Source organism: Garra rufa, chromosome 18 (assembly GCF_049309525.1).
Source record: "Garra rufa chromosome 18, GarRuf1.0, whole genome shotgun sequence".
In the NCBI taxonomy this organism is placed as follows: domain Eukaryota; kingdom Metazoa; phylum Chordata; class Actinopteri; order Cypriniformes; family Cyprinidae; genus Garra; species Garra rufa.
The window spans coordinates 43,894,101-43,912,337 of NC_133378.1; the positions used below are offsets into that span (position 1 = coordinate 43,894,101).

General features: G+C 38.8%; 1 protein-coding gene across 2 annotated transcripts in view; it reads left to right on the forward strand.

Annotated features, from left to right (window-relative positions):
- The first annotated feature begins 187 nt into the window (after positions 1-187).
- Positions 188-18,237, forward strand: part of nfxl1 (nuclear transcription factor, X-box binding-like 1) — a 21,352-nt gene continuing 3,302 nt past the window's right edge. Inside the window, exons 1-13 of one of the 2 annotated variants that reach the window (XM_073823555.1) lie at positions 188-232; positions 674-807; positions 886-1,062; positions 1,250-1,362; positions 4,410-4,540; positions 4,619-4,797; positions 8,560-8,721; positions 8,811-8,911; positions 12,619-12,733; positions 14,267-14,391; positions 15,255-15,377; positions 15,481-15,571; positions 18,232-18,237. The exon at positions 18,232-18,237 is cut by the window's right edge and continues 115 nt beyond it. In XM_073823555.1, coding sequence (XP_073679656.1) covers positions 678-807; positions 886-1,062; positions 1,250-1,362; positions 4,410-4,540; positions 4,619-4,797; positions 8,560-8,721; positions 8,811-8,911; positions 12,619-12,733; positions 14,267-14,391; positions 15,255-15,377; positions 15,481-15,571; positions 18,232-18,237 — 1,453 coding nt within the window. In that variant the 5' untranslated portion in view covers positions 188-232; positions 674-677. The remainder of the gene's footprint in view (positions 233-673; positions 808-885; positions 1,063-1,249; positions 1,363-4,409; positions 4,541-4,618; positions 4,798-8,559; positions 8,722-8,810; positions 8,912-12,618; positions 12,734-14,266; positions 14,392-15,254; positions 15,378-15,480; positions 15,572-18,231) is intronic. The other variant, XM_073823556.1, reaches the window with a different exon arrangement.

Consider the following 18,237-nt stretch of genomic DNA (forward strand, 5'->3'; position numbering starts at 1 on the left):
ATGTACAAATAATTTTCTCCCCTTACTAAAGACGGACTGGTAATATGAAAGACAGACGTGTCATTGAATTTGAATGACGCTTTCTGAATGCTGATGGGAGTTGTCGTTTTTACCTGAGGTTTCTAATTCACTGTGAGCGGGTAACGACTACATCTCCCATCATGCTCTTCGCCACTGCCGTCTTCCGCTTGCGTGCTGACTCCAAGGCTCATCGTTAGAGTGACTCGTGCAGGTAAGAGTGTTTATTTACATCAAATCATCTTTTTTAACATTTTACACATATTGTCACATGATTAATTAATGATTTATTAAATCACAAATTAAAAGATCCGGGCACACAGCCGCTGTAAAGCTTGCATCTTCTTGTAGCGTTTTTATCAACGAGATAACGTTAGTTGTGTTCTCAGATCTTACGGTGTTTTGTCAGGACTTTCAGCCTCAGTTACCTTGTTTCACCTCTTTGCTCTGTTTCATCTGATTTTACTGTAGTTTAGAGTGAGATTTCACCTTGATTTACCATGTTTCAATGACAGTTTACCCATTAGTGATTTGATGGTATTTCTTCAGGGATTTTTACACTATATTTCATATCAGCGGTTTCACCCTGTTTGTTTAGTGATTTTACAGTGATCTGTCAGATTGAGTCCTTCATGTTCTCATCTGTTGATCTCAGAGTCATGGATCCGGCCTGGAGGCAGCGGGGTCGGGGTCGAGGTCAGGGCAGAGGTCAGATCGCCGCCAACCCCTCGACGGCGCGTCCTCCTGGAGCGGCGGGGTCAGAGGTCAGAGGAACGAGTGAGGTGAAAGGTAGTGTAACCCCTCGAAGAGTGTCAAGATGGGATTGACTCTGATTGTGTCTCTGATGGCTGTCTCTGTTTTTGTCAGCAGTGTCGTCTCAGTCCAGGTTTGAGGAGATCAGGAAGTCCAACCAAGCGGCCGCCCAGCGATTGGCCACAGAGCCGTACAGCTCTTCCTCTGAGGATGAGGATGAGGTTATTGATGATGGAGGGAAGCGGGGGAAGATTCTTCAGTCGGCTCTGTCTCCGTACACCTCTCACACAGGTACCGACGCCACACTGTTGTCGCTCATACACGTGCATGGTTTCCACAGGGCATTAAAAAGACATTAAATTGATTTTGCGAAAATTAAGGCCTTAAATGGCATTAAAAAGGGCATTAAAAAAGATTTGAAAACCCTGACGTGATGATTGGATGATGTTATGTGAGATCTGTCTGTCTGTGTGTTCAGGTGACACTGACGTCTGTCTTCTGGAGAAAACGCGTCATTATTTACATGAAGTGTGTCAGTCTGGAGGAGTCACGTGTCTGATCTGCATCGCGTCTGTCAGGAGAACGCAGGCTGTAAGAGACACACACTCATAAACACATGCTCTTGCATTGATTGTCCATCAGGTTAATGATATTTTCTATCAACACTAGTGGCTTGTCACAATAAGTAACACTCAGGGTTCCTATCGTTTCAAAACTAACCCGCCCGCAACTCGGACCGCAAAAAAAAAAAGAAGTAAATACTGTACCCGACCCGCTTCCTGACCCGCATGTTTAATATTTGCGACTGACAGCAGCGATTATATGCGGTGGAGATGCGCTCACTGTCAAACATCATTCGGCATTAATTAGGTAATTTTGTCAAAATAAATGTTCTTGATTACAAGAAAAATACAGATTGTTGTTGTTGTGATTTATTTAGTCTTTCCTTTATATAGTTTCGTTTTCGAAGTACTCTAAATTATGCCAGTGATTCTCCGATGTTAAATATGATCAAGAATTAGTTTATTTTGATCAAACGTAACGAATGCACTTCAAAACGAAGTTTTCATATATAAATTCAGGAATCACGAATATGACAAAATAATATTATTTTATATATACTAATTGTATAGCTATAATAGTTGTATCAAATGAATAAGGAAATTATAGAGCCTTGAATTTATTAAGTCATGTTTAATTTCGTTCGGTTCGCTCTCTGGAAATGTAAAGAAAAAATACAGTTTTTACTTGGAATTAGTTTTTAATCCCTGGTTTTACAGAAGCATATACATGAGATAATTTATATATTATTGCTTGAATAAACGTTTAAAAATAGTGCTAGAAATTGTATAATTAAGGAAATTAAACAGACCATTTGAAAAGACATAGTGAAATGTGTCTAATAATTCCAAAAAGAAAGAGAAACATTGGACATAATCAAAATATTCGAGACATTTATTAGGAATACCATTTTCTTAACAATTAAGATGCAGCATGTGTTTATCCAGTCTAATCGAAGCGTCTCTCTCCCGACTTTCCCAACAAAAATCCCACCCGCTCTCAGAAAATACATAAAGCTGACATTACTGAGCTATATGCGTTTAGAAGTAGCCTGTTAAAATGGTACAATGGCATTGCTCAGTTCAACGTGTTGGAAATCGGGGATTTTGTCTCGCGTCAGCATTTATTCAACAGTTAATAACGCTCAACATTCAAAAGGTAAATATTATTCAGCCAATAAAGTGTAGCTGTATGTATTTCATAGAAGATTGTGTCTAGTACTATATAAATTACAAAGGTTGAATTGGCATCTTTATTTCAAACGACCCGACCGACCGCGACCCGAATATCATTACAAATATTTTGGATGACTCATAACCGCAGACACCCGCTCATTTCAGATCAATCCACGCATCACTGGTTCCCACAGGGTTTGGAAAAGTATGGAAAGGGCTGCTTGATTATGGCAAAAATCATAATCACCATTATTTTGGTCAATATTGTAATCATGATTATCTAACACCATTATGACTGGGTCCGACACTTTATATGATTGATTAATCCAAAGATAGCAATACAATAAAAAAGGGTACAAATTAAAGTTTTTTTTATTTAATGTAATTAATTGGATGTAAAATAAAACAGCATAGTCTTCACTGTAGGAATTAAACATGCTTTGTTTCTTATAAAAACTACAAAAGTCCCTCCGTCAAGAGCAGCGAGTGGTTTAGTCTTTGTCTTTTGTTGTTTGATGAACATTAAGCTCAGAGACGACAGAAGGAATATTACTTTAAGAGCCGCACGGATCCAATATACTGTTACACACGGATTTTCTTTCTTTACTGTTTACATTCATTTAAGACAAAACTGATGAAGGTTTACACGAATAATCACCAAACGCCGGTATATTTGCCTGTATTTGGCCATTTAGATACGCATCTTAAGCTAAACGTTCACTTTACTTGTCCGTCTCTGAGCGCACACACAGAACAGCGCAAATTCTCTTTGGTTGCTTTTTAAAAACACAACATTGAATAAACATTAAATGAATGTAAACAGTTAAGAATGAAAATCAAGCACGTCCCATTGCAAGTCACGTTACATGATTTTACTGATTTGCATTTGAAGTTGGGCTTTTATAGAGGAGCGAAAGTGCACAAAGGGGGCGGAATCGGGAGCAATAATCGTTTTATCTCGATTATTGTATTTTCATAATCGTTTAAAGCCGAAATCTAAATCGAAACTGAATTTTGATGAATTTCACAGCCCTAATGTGGAATTTGCTTTAAGTAAACCAGGTCTGGAAAAGTATGTAAAAAAAGAAAGTAGAGTATGAAAAAATATTTCTGTTTCCAGACTTTTGCCCCTATTTATTTTATATTTTATATATATATAATGTTTTATATTATTATAATACTGAGGTTTTATGGCAGCTGTTTAGTGATTGTCAAATACGACTGAATAAATTTAAGGTGCACTTTTTCATTATGCAAAAGCATGTTATAGGCATTTTAGTTTTTTCTCACTATGTTATTAGCACCGTATTCCATAGCCTCAAGGACCTTTGCAAAAATAAAAAATATATAGACTTTTTTGTGCGCACAAGAAACCATTAAATTTAGCATATAGGACAATATAGCACACTGATCCATCAGCCCATTTTGTCTATCCGCCACAGAGGATGTGTTAAATTGAACATTAGGCCTTTTTGTTAGAGGTACCACTGTAAGAAAACCCCAATTTTGAGCAAGAATATCTCTGTTAATTCATGTGCATCCATGCTCTCATTTTATTCATAGTAAGGTGGCAGTGATGCACAAAGGAAATAGGTGATACAAAAATAGAAATTGTAATGCATAAGCATGTAAAAAAAAAGTTTCTTGTGTGCATATAAAAGTTTGCATTTTTTATTATTATTCTTTTTAAGGGCTCTTTAAGAAAATCTATGAAAAACCTGAGAAAATAAAATATTGACAGATGACTGTACTTTATATCAAATATAAAGCTGAAAATAATGCTCTATGAACCATTTATGTTAAATACAATGTGTAATTTTGAGTCTGGAAAGTTATGTCATTTTGAAATGGAGAATGTGTATGAACTCTGGACACAGCTCACCGCTTCTCTCCGTGTCTCAGGTGTGGAGTTGTGTGGCCTGTTATTGTATTTTCCACATCAACTGCATTCAGAAATGGGCCAAAGACTCCATCTTCCTGGTGTCCTCAGTGACCGACGAGGATTTCGGGAAAAAAGCTCACCCGTGGCCATGGTGAGTGTCTCTGTTCAGTTAGTCACAGCAGCGTCACCGATGGAGCGTCTTCACGTCACACCTCTCTGTCTCCGTCAGTCCCAAGTGCAGGTACGAATACAGTCCTCAACAGACGCCCACTCGATATTACTGTTACTGTGGGAAGGAGGCGGAGCCTGTGCCTGACCCCTGGCTCCTCCCACATTCCTGCGGACAGGTGTGTGAACGCGAGTTTAAACCTTCATGTGGACATCGCTGCCTGCTGCTGTGCCATCCAGGTACACACACATATATACACACACACATAGACACACACACACACATATATATATACACACACATATATATATACACTAGGGGTGGGCATAGATTAATTTTTTTAATCTAGATTAATCTAGATTAAATCTTGGAATTAATCTAGATTAATCTAGATTAAAATGGCTAATTTGAAATCTGCTGAAGGCATTCAGAATATGTGTGCTACCCAAATAATGACTTAAAGTCTTTGAGAATGGATCATAAAGCTCATAAAGCTGTTCTATGATAATTTGTTGATGAAAATATATTATGTTCAATTAGATGTACTTGTGTTTACTAACTAACAATGAAATTATTTTTTCTACCTATTAGATTGCGTTTTTTTAACGTCAACACCTACCCAGCCCATTACATGTTACACCGTACTTTTATTTTGACAGGTTGCCATGAAGTTTCTGTGTCATACAGTGTGATATGATGCTAGTTTTCTCAAATGAAACGGTAAAAGTGACACTCACAGCAGTTTGGGAGATTGAGTTTATCTGTTCATGTGAGATGAAAATGCCAAAAATTAGCGGGAGCGTCACGTGTGTTTCAGTATGCGTGTAGTAAAAGCTCGTCTCCGCAATGCATACATACAGCTAGGCAAACGGAACATACCGGATTCATATTAAAACGGTCTTTTTGCATTTCAGTTTTCACATACACTAGTCCATATCGCGATTTGAATTAAGTGACTGACCAACATTTGATTTATGAATCCAAAAAACGACGAATTTACGTGGCATTTCGCGCTATAGTAGATTCGGTTTTTATGAATGGAGGACGACGCGACCCCGTCTGTGTTTTGGCGGAGGAGACGTAAACGCGCGACCATATTCTACAGTCTTCGGTATACATCCGCGTTAAACTATCAAGGTGAAAGTCATCATAGCTTGCGTAGTTTAGACCCAGCTCCCAACCCAAATATGAGAATAGATTAACGGCGATATTTTTTTTATCGCACGATAAGAGTTTCACGTTAACGCAGCACGTTAACGCCGATAACGGCCCACCACTAATATACACACACATATATATATACACACACATAGATACACATGGGCGACGTTGCTAAAATCCTTCAAATGAAAGCAAAAGCAATTAAAGATCTGGGCTGGGTTCTCCGAAACCACCTTAACGCTACGTCGTTCTTAAGTTGTACCTTAAGAAGTACCTTATCGTTAATATGTGTTTTCCGAAACCTTCTTAGTTAAGTAAACCTTCTGTAAGTCATACGTTCGTAAGGTTGGTCTGGAGCGCTCTTAGCTATACCTTACCGCTGCTGACGGTTCATACCGCTAGTGGGCACCACGCAAAAAGCTTTTTAACATCGCAGTTTAATTACAAATAGAAAATTTTATATGAACATTTAATATAAAATCTGATTTAGTATTAAAATTGCATTTTTTACTTTACTTTAAAATTTTACACATAAAATACTTAAGTTGTTATAGCCTACACCCAGTGCCAAGTCAAGTCACCTTTATTTATATAGCGCTTTTAACAATACAGATTGTGTCAAAGCAACTGCAGTATTTAAACAGCACAATAGTGTATAAGTAACGCATTATTGTAGATAATCAATTTTCAGTTAAAGGCAGTTCATCAATGAATTCAGTGATATCATCGTCAGTTCAGTTCAAATAGTAAACGATATCGCTGGAAAGTGTCCCCAACTAAGCAAGCCAGAGGCGACAGCGGCAAGGAACCAAAACTCCACAGGTGACAGAAATGGAGAAAAAAACCTTGGGAGAAACCAGGCTCAGTCGGGGGACCAGTTCTCCTCTGGCCAGTGTATATAAAAATATAAAAGATGATGCGTGGTATTTATACGCATCCTCTCTCCATTGAAGTTAATGGGAAGTATTGGCGTATCGTATGCACGCAAAATTGGACTTTGGCGTATGCATTACACACTATTGCAAAGTCGTGTTATTCGTACGCAAAATGATGAGAATAAGTTGAAACACATACACATGTATTTCTGCATGTGCATATTTCAATGAGCCCCAATAAATGCAGTTTGTACTATTTCTAAAACGCTTCTTTATAAAAAAAAACATAATTTTTCTCAATACTTTACCTATACCGCTGTGAAGGAAAGAGCGCATAATCGATCACCGAGGCATCGATATCAACCTATTCAGCACCTCCACCATGGACAGCACCTGCTAAGGTCGCACTTAAGAAGGTTTACCTTAAGCAATATCCTAAGGTATAGTTTGGAGAACACACATAGGAAAGGTATACCTGTAGTTAAGGTGTACCTTTTGAGTCTTCGTAGCACGCTAAGAGACAACGTTATCGGAGAACGCAGCCCTGGCAAAACATCCAGCGTTGAGCAATGTAGCCAATCACAGACATATCTGTTGATTTCAAACAATTCGTTTGTCAGAATTCGCTCGGTTTTTATGAAGTGGCGTTTTGTGCGCTCCTGAATCATCTCATGACTAAGTGCAGACACGATGTAAATAAAAGATTCATTGTGTAGTTTAGAACGCTTTATTGATTATAACGGAACTTTGTGAGATCTCTATGAACTCAGATTAGTGACCTTGTCTGACAGTTTATCAGAATTACTGGCCATGGGTCCGACCCGAGCCAGAACCCCTTCTCCCAAAACAACTAATACTATGGTTTCAGCTGTTAAAATAGTTCAGTTTTGTATGTAATGGCAAAGTGATTGAATTAGTTTCGTTTTTTATTTTGTTAATATAAAAAAACGTTTGGAGCATTTTTTTGTTTAAGTTATATACGTTTTTTTTTTTTTTAATGAACAGCGCCCCTCGGAAAACTGATCATCAGTCAATTTGCCTTCTCAAATCATCACAACTTGCAGGACATGGAGGCTCCAGCGCCATCACTTTTTTATTTCAGTGGAAGTTATTTAAAATCATCTGTGTTATTTGTGTGCACTCAACAAAACGTTACAAACAGTGCTTTTATAAAATAAAGAAAACAAACATGATGCGCTTTCTGCCGTCTCGTTTTCTTGAACAGGAGCACTTCACAGTGAATACATGCCTCACACACATGATAAATATATCTATAGTAAGCTTTAAGTTATTATTTAACGAAATAAAACAAATCGAAAACAAAAACTCTTTTATTAAGTAATCTTTCAGATGAAGATGAAGCCAGGATCTTTGGTACACTTGTTTATTAATAAATAATTCTAATAAGTCCTTACTCTTTTCCCCCACGACACATTCATTGTTATATATTTTTCTGGGGCTTGTGGCCAGTTTCAGCCTATTGTGTGCACTTGAACACGGATCTCTTCCAGCTGCGCTGAAGGACACTAAACGCCGTCCGAGCCGGTCTCGAAAGTGAAAGCGAAAGCGATCTCGTGTCGTTTCCACCAGCGTGACGATTTTTTTTCTTCACCATAATTGTTGGATATCTAAAATATACAAATAAGGAGAAGCCCAAAACAGGCCCACGTGGGACATCCATCAATTATGGTGAAGAAAAACAATCGTCACGTTGGTGGAAACGACATGATACTTCACTTTCGGCTGAAATGCAGCGCTCTACTTGACTGCTGTGATGCTCCAACATGGGTTAGAGCTAAAATGTTCAAATTCAAATAAATTCAAATTAAATTGTATTGTGGACTTCGTATTGCGATATTATTGTATCATGGGATTTTGAGAGTGTTACATCCCTAACTATAACTGTAGATACGCTGCTGGCTAAATGTCATAGATGTAGCATGTTCAGTTCTGTGTGTGTTTCAGGTCCGTGTCCCCCGTGTCCGAAGATGGTGAGTGTTTCCTGTCTGTGCGGGAAGTCGTCTCGTGTTCCGCGCCGCTGCAGCGCTAAAGCCTGGAGCTGTGCCAAGATCTGCGGACGGACGCTTCCGTGCCGAATACACACCTGTGCAAACACCTGTCACGCAGGTATCACGCCTCACATTGACGGATGATTGTATTCAGATACGCGGTGAGACGGAGCAGTGCAGTCACTCTCGTTCTCTCCTGGTGCGCAGGTGACTGTGCGGCGTGTCCGCGGGTCAGTCTACAGACGTGTGCGTGTGGCCGCCAGCGGACCCAGAGACCCTGCGCCAGTCCAGAGTGGCACTGCGACCAGGTCTGTGACAGCTGTCTGATGTGTGTCTGTGTGTGCACTACTACTGCTATCTTTGTGACCACTGATTTGAGTTTTACACCTTTGGAGAGAAGACAAAGTGAGTAAAGCGAGGACATTTTGGCCGGTCCTCACTTTCTGAGACCCCTTTAACCCTTAAAGACCTACAACATTTTGGAGCACCTGAGGCACATGAACATTTCTTTGTTTTTTCAGATTTATTCTTGTAGTCAGCATTAGGGGTGTGACGAGACGCTTATCTTACGAGACGAGACACGAGATTGGGTTCACGAGAACGAGAACCAGACGAGATTTTTAAACTTTTTAAAAGAAATACTCAATGATTAAATATATAGGGGAAAATAGTATGTTATTCAACAAAAAAACACAAAATACAAAAAAAAGGTAGGTGCATTTTGATATGAACTTGTACTTTATGAGATTAAACTTTTTTAATGAATTATACGCTAGGGATGCACCGAAATGAAAATTCTTGGCCGAAACCGAAAACCGAAAAAGAGGAAACCAAGGCCGAAAACTGAAACACCAAAAGAATTATGGCAATTATTAGTACCATTGCATTTATAACTATGATTGTGTACTAATCTTACTAAAATCAAGGCATTGCAATTGCATAAATTAATATTAAAGTTATGAAGAATAAATCAATTATATTAATTGAAACAATTATTATCAGTCAAGTATTATATTACTTAAATAACATACATATATTTTACAGCCTTTGTTTAAATTGTTAAATTTCTTGTGGATCCATCAGTTCACATTGCAACTCTACGTGTTTCTCTTCCAGCAGGAGGCGCTGTCAGAATGGTACACACAGCAGCACAGCAAATGACTTTGAAACGTGCAGCGCTCATATTTATTCAATGGATAGCCTTTTGAAGTTTCATCGCAATTCCTGTCTTTCAGTACCACATTTAAGACCACCTGAAATCATAATTATGTATTTCTTAACCCCTAATAACACTACAGTCACCAGTGAAAATTAAGAGCTTTATTTCAAGAACAGACTTTCAAAAACAAACCTTACACAAAATATGGTTCTTTTTAGTTTTTTTCCCACCATGTTCGGGGCACAAGAAAAATATTAGGGGGCTAAATGAATATGATGCATGTTTAGTATAATCGTCTCTCATTGTCTCTGAGAGAATGCAGGTCAGATGCTGAAAGCACTGTCAGTTTTTACTTTCGCTTTAACATATTGCGCAGTTTTCACGTTGCTTGTGTGATATCCATTGGCTCACCTCCATGGTTTAAAACATAAATATTTATAAAAATACAGTATGTAGAAAAGACATCTTTAAAATATTGCGATATAACCAACATAAAGCCATTGTTTTTCACTCACTGAAAGCTCCATCTGTCTGCATGCAATGCGCCGATCTCTGCTCTCATCACTGGCTGAACACACGACTGCAGACACACCCCCTCTTGAAATTTCGGCATTATAAGTTTTGCAAAACGCAATCCGAGGGTCTTTCTCTCAGATATACTGAAATACGTCCACACCGCAGACGTGTTGCTTCAGACAAGTACGTGCAGGCTGCGGTTTCTGTTTTTGTCAACATACTGTTTCGGCCGTGTTGTTTCGGTGATAAAAGTCTTTCGGCCGAAAACCGAAAATGCACTTTTGGGCCATTTTCGGCCGAAAATTTTCGGTGGCCGAATATTCGGTGCATCCCTATTATACGCAGTAATAAACATGTAAACTAATGCTGGATCATTCTGGATAAACTGAAAAACTATTTTCTCTTATAAACTGGAGATTCTGAAGAAAAAAAGGATTAGAAATCTAAACAAAATTGCGTAATTTACTAGTGGTTCTGACAGAATGTTGATCGCTTAAGTCTATATTTGAACAAAATAAATAAAAATGAAGGAGCCAGTGTCTCAGTTAATAAAGACTTGTTTGACTGTTGGAATCTCTTGAATGTATGATTCAATGACAAATACTGTCGCCACCTATTAGACGTTACACTACACGTGTTAGAAGATACTTTCGTTTTGATCACTACTGTAGACAATAAGTGTTTATACCCAAACTATAAGCTTTTATCCCAGTGCTTCTGTTATTTAAACGTCTGTAACAAAGACATAATGATGATTATGTGGTTAAAAGACTGTTGGTGTTGCTCTTTCTGAATCAGCAGCAGTAAGAATGCAGATGTGAATGTCTTCAATATCTTTCACATGGTACGCGTCAGTGGAGCGTGAAACAGTTGTAATAGACATCGCTGAATCGTTGTCATTCATGAATAAGATCTCGTGGGTGTTTGAATAGAGATTGTGATATTTTAAGGAATAGTCATGCAGCTCTAATGTAAACATTGCTAAATGTTTTGCCATTATATCGTCACAATCTCACGGGATGCATCGGATCTCGTGATCTCCTCACACCCCTAGTCAGCATAAATTGTCATTATAAACATAAGAACTTGAACTTTATGTCTAGCTAATTTAAAATTACAATTTTCCCTTTGTTTTCTCTTAAAATGAGTGAATTTCCAGAATTTTAAGGAATTGTGTACGCAAACAAAAACTCCTGAAGTTTGGAATTTGTTTTCTTTAGAAATTTGTATTTAGATGTTTTACACTTCCAAATAAAAGTTTGTCTATATATATAACATTCCCCAAGCAAGTTATATCCATTTATTACAATATTATTGCAGGTGCGTTTCAGTGAAAACAGGGCTATTTCCTTTATTGACAATATAGATATGTCCAAAAACGTTTCATAATAATAGCAAAACAAAGGAAAAAAGTTACTTTCTCAGATAAATATATTCTTAATCTGAGTATGAACAATAAACAGCAACAGCGTAGGACGCAGTGAAAACAATTGAAAGTAATACAAACTGTGCAAATTATTCACAAACTACACACAAAATGAGAGAGAAATATACTGAGTGCAACAGAAATAATCTTTACAAACTAAATAAGAATTAGTTACACAATATAACAACCAAATAGATGGATGTGCTGGCTGTAGTCTGCGTCTGAATCTATTTTAGCGGGACATCGCCTATTGACCTCAATTCCAGTGCTTTATCAGATATATACTGCTGTTTCAGTCTTGTTTTTGGTTTGTGTTTTGTCAAAGGGCTCTATTTTAAGTATTTCTCTGCTTTTTCAAAGAATGCTGTCGTACAAATGTCTTATTTTGCAACGTTTTCATGCAAGACACTTTACTTTCACTTTGTGTTTGTTCAGGTTTTTAAAGAAACAAGCTAATCGGTGGTTCAAAAGATCAAAACCTGTTTATTGGTTGAATAGATGACAGTTTGAACCAATCAGGGCACAGGGGTGGGACTAAGCATCAACAATCGTCCCTGTTTGGCTCAGAGGACCGAAATGCATTGGTTTGATCTGACGAATCAGTGCTGAGGAAATGACGTAATCACGCTCACTACGGAGCCTCGGAATATACAAAACACTCAAAAGTTATTAAACTTTTAAGAACAATAGTTATTTTTAGCCGTGGGCTAAAAAAAATACTTTTACATTTTAGGGATCAGGTTATAATTGGGTTAGGTTTAGGGTTAGGAGCTAGAGATCGATTTGTGTCAATGTATGTCCTCACAAAGATAGCTGTGCAGAGGTGTGTGTGTGTGTGTGTGTGTGTGTGTGTGTGTGTGTGTGTGTGTGTGTGTGTGTGTGTGACATCTGTCTGATGCTGTGTGTTTGTGCAGGTGTGTGGTCGTCCGCTGTCCTGTGGGAATCACACCTGTGAGCGAGTGTGTCACGCAGGTGTGTGTGGAGAATGTCCTCGTGCGGGAAATCGCTCCTGTTCTTGCGGCAAGACGAGTAAGTTCACACACACACACACACACACACACACACACACACACACACACACACACACACACACACACACACACACACACACACACACACACACACACACACATGTTGGGTTTACATGTTTTATGGGGACATTCCATAGGCGTAATGGTTTTCATACTGTACAAACCGTACTTTCTATGGCCCTACACCTACCCTACACCTAAACCTAGCCCTCACAGGAGATTGTGCACACTTTTACTTCCTCAAAAAAACTCATTGTGCATGATTTATAAGCTTGTTTCCTCATGGGGACCTGAGAAATGTCCACACAAGGTCAAAATCTACTGGTATTCCTATCAGCAGTCTGTTATTTACTTTCCTTACTTAAAATAGAACTAATGTGTTAAAGCGTTAATAACAGAGAAATCATGTTTGTAAATGACAGTGATATACACTGCTGTTCAAAAGATTGGGATTGGAGAGATTTGTAATGTTAAAAAAAAAGACATTTCTGCTTATCAAGGCTGTGTTTATTTGATTAAAAATACTGAAAAGACAGTAATATTATGAAATATTACTACAGTTTGAAATAGTGGTTGTCTATTTTAATATACTTTAAAATATAATTTATTTTTGTGCTCAAAGCTGAATTTTCAGCATCATTACTCCAGTCTTCAGTGTCACATGATCCTTCAGAAATCAGAAATATGCTGATTTATTATCAATGTTGGAAACAGTTGTGCTGATTAATATTTTTATTAAAAGCTGTGATGGCTTTTTTACGGATTTTATGATGAATAAAACATTACAAAAAACAGCATTTATTTACAATAGAAATATTTTGTAGCAATATACACTACTGTTTGTATTGTTCACAGTCTATAAGTTTGGGGTCAGTAAATTATTTTTTTCTTTCTTTCTTTGAAAAAAAAATTAATACTTTCATTAAATAAGAATGTGTTAAATTGATAAAAAGTGATAGTAAAGACTATATTGTTAAAAAAAAAATGGTTCTTTTGAACTTTTTATTCATTAAAGAGTCACAGGTTTTAAAAAAATATTAAGCAGCACAACTGTTTCCAACATTGATCATTCTGAAGAAGACTGGAGTAATGATGATGAAAATTCAGCTTTGATCACAGAAATAAATTCTATTTTAAGGTATATTAAAATAAAAAACTGTTATTTTAAATTGAAATAATATTTCATAATATTACCTTTTTCAATAAGCTTAACAGACTAAGTTTAAAAAATATTACAACTGTTACTGATCACAAACTTTTGAACGGCAGTGTAGTTTAATTGATTGACAGTTAAAGTTTTGATTGGTAGAATCAAGCTGATAAAATCACATTGATCACATTTAAAATTAAAAAGTGTTTAAAAACATCTCTATGATTTGACTGGAGTAAAATCAAAAATAGTTCTCATATAAGTGAGTAGGATTGAGGCCTCAGTCAAACCGTTCCACACTTGAACATGTTGATGCGGATGCTGTTATTTAGCAGTTGCACAGGGCTCCGGTGTGTTTCATTCAGTGCTGTGTTTGTTCAGAGAGCATGCTGCCGTGTACGGTTGATGTGCCCACCTGTGGAGACACCTGCGGGAAGAAACTGGAGTGTGGTCTACACACCTGCTCCATGCGCTGCCACAGAGGAGCCTGTGAGACCTGCCGACAGGTAAACACACACACACAATACACACACACACACACATTACAAAACATTACAAAAGAGAAATTTCCGTTCACAAAATTAAAATCACAAAAAATACTGGTGAAAAATGTTAACTACGTTACCATAAAACTATAAATGATAAAAGACAAACTATTTATCAGCAATGAGCATTGATTAATCCCATGTTGTAGCAAAAAATTAAATAAATAAATAAATAAAACTGAAACCAAAGCATACGCTTGTGCGACCAGCTGAGAGCGTTAGTGTGTATCCTGTCGCTAAATGTGATGAAAAGTCCTACACAAGGGGAATAGTGTGATTAAGGTATGTCATGTCTATACTGCCCTCCAAAGGCAAAGCACAGTAACTACACATTTGGTCAAAATTGAGTTAAGGCTTAAAATGGACTTTGTGACGGTTTTGTCTTGTGGCTCCTGGTTAAATTTTGTCCCGTTTCAGAGAAACAGGAGTGTCAACATGCTTGACTAGCTGGCGTAAAAACTTTAAAGACATTTTTCTCAGTTTCAGTGTTGGCGTAGTTACTGCATTTTGCCTTTGGAGGGCAGTATACTGAACTTCCATAATGCGACTGAAACAGGAATACTCCACCTGTCTTAATTCGATTTGTGTTTACTTCAGTTATGACTTTAGTCAAATTAAATTAATCAAAAATCTCAGTTTACATGGTTGATTCTTAATCAGAGTATTGTCTTAATCGCGTTAATATCAGAATATTGTTGTTCATGTAAATGTACTCACTGATGGCATGTTTTGGTTCAATACACAATACTAACCTCAGAAAGTGATGCTCTAAGATTAGAGTAAACTTAACCTGTGTGTGTGTGTGTGTGTGTGTGTGTGTGCAGGAAGTTGAAAAGACGTGTCGCTGTGGCCGCTACAGCAGACTCATGCCCTGTCATAAGGAATATCTGTGTGAGTCCAAGTGCAACAAGACACGGACCTGCAGCCGACACCAGTGCAAGAGAAAGGTTTGTGTAACAAACACACACTTCATCTTTTTGACACTCATGAGTGTCACATCCACTCTCAGCTCCTGTTTGTGTGTCACTGATAGCGTGTGTGTGTTTGCAGTGTTGTCCAGGAAACTGTCCTCCGTGTGACATGAGCTGCGGTCGAATGTTGGGATGCAGGAACCACAAATGCCCCTCTGTGTGCCACCAAGGTGAGCACCGATACACATTCATTTATGAACACACACTCGAACCCTGTTCCTCAGAGGACTGTGTGTCGTAGCCGACTCTTGAGCACGTCTGCATGCTTTCCTGTGTTTTGAGGTTCCACCACATCAAGGCTGATTAGATGTTTGCATTAGCGAGCAGGAGTTAGTAGCGCTGGGCATTGAGACAAATTTGATTCAGTTCGATTTCACTTCACAAGCATGCGATTCGATTCAATTTACATCTCAGTTCAGTTTGATTTGGTATTTATTTATTTGGATAGACAATTAAATTTATGCTGTGAACTATACAGCAAACCCTGGAATTAAAGGAGTAGATCACTTTCAGAACAAACATTTACAGATAATGTACTCACCCCCTTATCATCCAAGATGATCATGTCTTTCTTTATTCAGTTGTAAAGAAATTATGTTTTTTGAGGCTTAAAAAATAATGAAAAAAATGGTATCGGAATCGGTATCTGTAATCGACCGATATCAAACCCTAGGTATCGGAATCGGTATCTGTAATCAGCCGATATCAAACCCTAGGTATAGGAATCGGTATCTGTAATCGGCCGATATCAAACCCTAGGTATAGGAATCGGTATCTGTAATCGGCCGATATTAAACCCTAGGTATAGGAATCGGTATCTGTAATCGGCCGATATCAAACCCTAGGTATAGGAATCGGTATCTGTAATCGGCCGATATCAAACCCTAGGTATAGGAATCGGTATCTGTAATCGGCCGATATCAAACCCTAGGTATCGGAATCGGTATCTGTAATCGGCCGATATCAAACCCTAGGTATAGGAATCGGTATCTGTAATCGGCCGATATCAAACCCTAGGTATCGGTATCTGTAATCGGCCGATATCAAACCCTAGGTATCGGTATCTGTAATCGGCCGATATCAAACCCTAGGTATCGGTATCTGTAATCGGCCGATATCAAACCCTAGGTATCGGTATCTGTAATCGGCCGATATAAAACACCAGGTATAGGAATCGGTATCTGTAATCGGCCGATATCAAACCCTAGGTATCGGTATCTGTAATCGGCCGATATCAAACCCTAGGTATCGGTATCTGTAATCGGCCGATATCAAACCCTAGGTATCGGTATCTGTAATCGGCCGATATCAAACCCTAGGTATCGGTATCTGTAATCGGCCGATATAAAACACCAGGTATAGGAATCGGTATCTGTAATCAGCCGATATCAAACCCTAGGTATAGGAATCGGTATCTGTAATCAGCCGATATCAAACCCTAGGTATAGGAATCGGTATCTGTAATCGGCCGATATCAAACCCTAGGTATAGGAATCGGTATCTGTAATCGGCCGATATCAAACACCAGGTATAGGAATCGGTATCTGTAATCGGCCGATATCAAACACCAGGTATAGGAATCGGTATCTGTAATCGGCCGATATCAAACACCAGGTATAGGAATCGGTATCTGTAATCGGCCGATATCAAACCCTAGGTATAGGAATCGGTATCTGTAATCGGCCGATATCAAACCCTAGGTATAGGAATCGGTATCTGTAATCGGCCGATATCAAACACCAGGTATAGGAATCGGTATCTGTAATCGGCCGATATCAAACACCAGGTATAGGAATCGGTATCTGTAATCGGCCGATATCAAACACCAGGTATAGGAATCGGTATCTGTAATCGGCCGATATCAAACACCAGGTATAGGAATCGGTATCTGTAATCGGCCGATATCAAACCCTAGGTATAGGAATCGGTATCTGTAATCGGCCGATATCAAACCCTAGGTATAGGTATCGGTATCTGTAATCGGCCGATATCAAACCCTAGGTATAGGAATCGGTATCTGTAATCGGCCGATATCAAACCCTAGGTATAGGTATCGGTATCTGTAATCGGCCGATATCAAACACCAGGTATCGGAGGCAAAAAACGTGGATCGGAGCATCCGTATATAGTACCCCTTTAAAGTCCAGAAAGCTGTATTTTAAAGCCCAGCTGTAGGAGTTAGTGTTCACAATCTTACAATCTCTTGGCTCTTTTATTTTTCCAAACCGGTCTCTTTCTCACATGTAACGGCTGACCCGTGGCCGGCGGGAGCATTTCCTGTGACCAGCGGGAGCGTTTCCTGTCCTGAGGGCAGGCGGGAGTGTTTATGCCACTCTGGTGTGGGAGTTTGATTGGCTCATGTTTGACCAGAACCGCTTCCTGTCTGCCGGTTATCAGCGGCGTCAGAGTCTGGTTGGTCTGAATGAATGAACTGACCTTTTCTCTGAGCAGGAGTGTGTGTGGGTTTGGTAAAGGTAACGGAGGATAGAGGTTATCTCACGCCGACGAATCTTTCTCCGACGCCTCGCACTCTCCTTCACTCGCTGTGTGCCAAATGCAAATGTGTGTCTCTAACAACAATGTTATCTGGAGAACGGCCGCTATCTCTGTGTGCGGCTCTGATATCCAAATGTCAGGCGGCTGGTGAGCGTGGCCCGGTTGGAGATCAGCCGTCTCTTCTTGGCGAAGCCTGATTTTCTCACAGCTGTAGTTGAGCCAATCCTGTCCCATCACGTGTGTGTGTGTGTGTGTGTGTGTGTGTGTGTGTGTGTGTGTGTGTGTGTGTGTGTGTGTGTGTGTGTGTGTGTGTGTGTGTGTGTGTGTGTTTCAGGCAGCT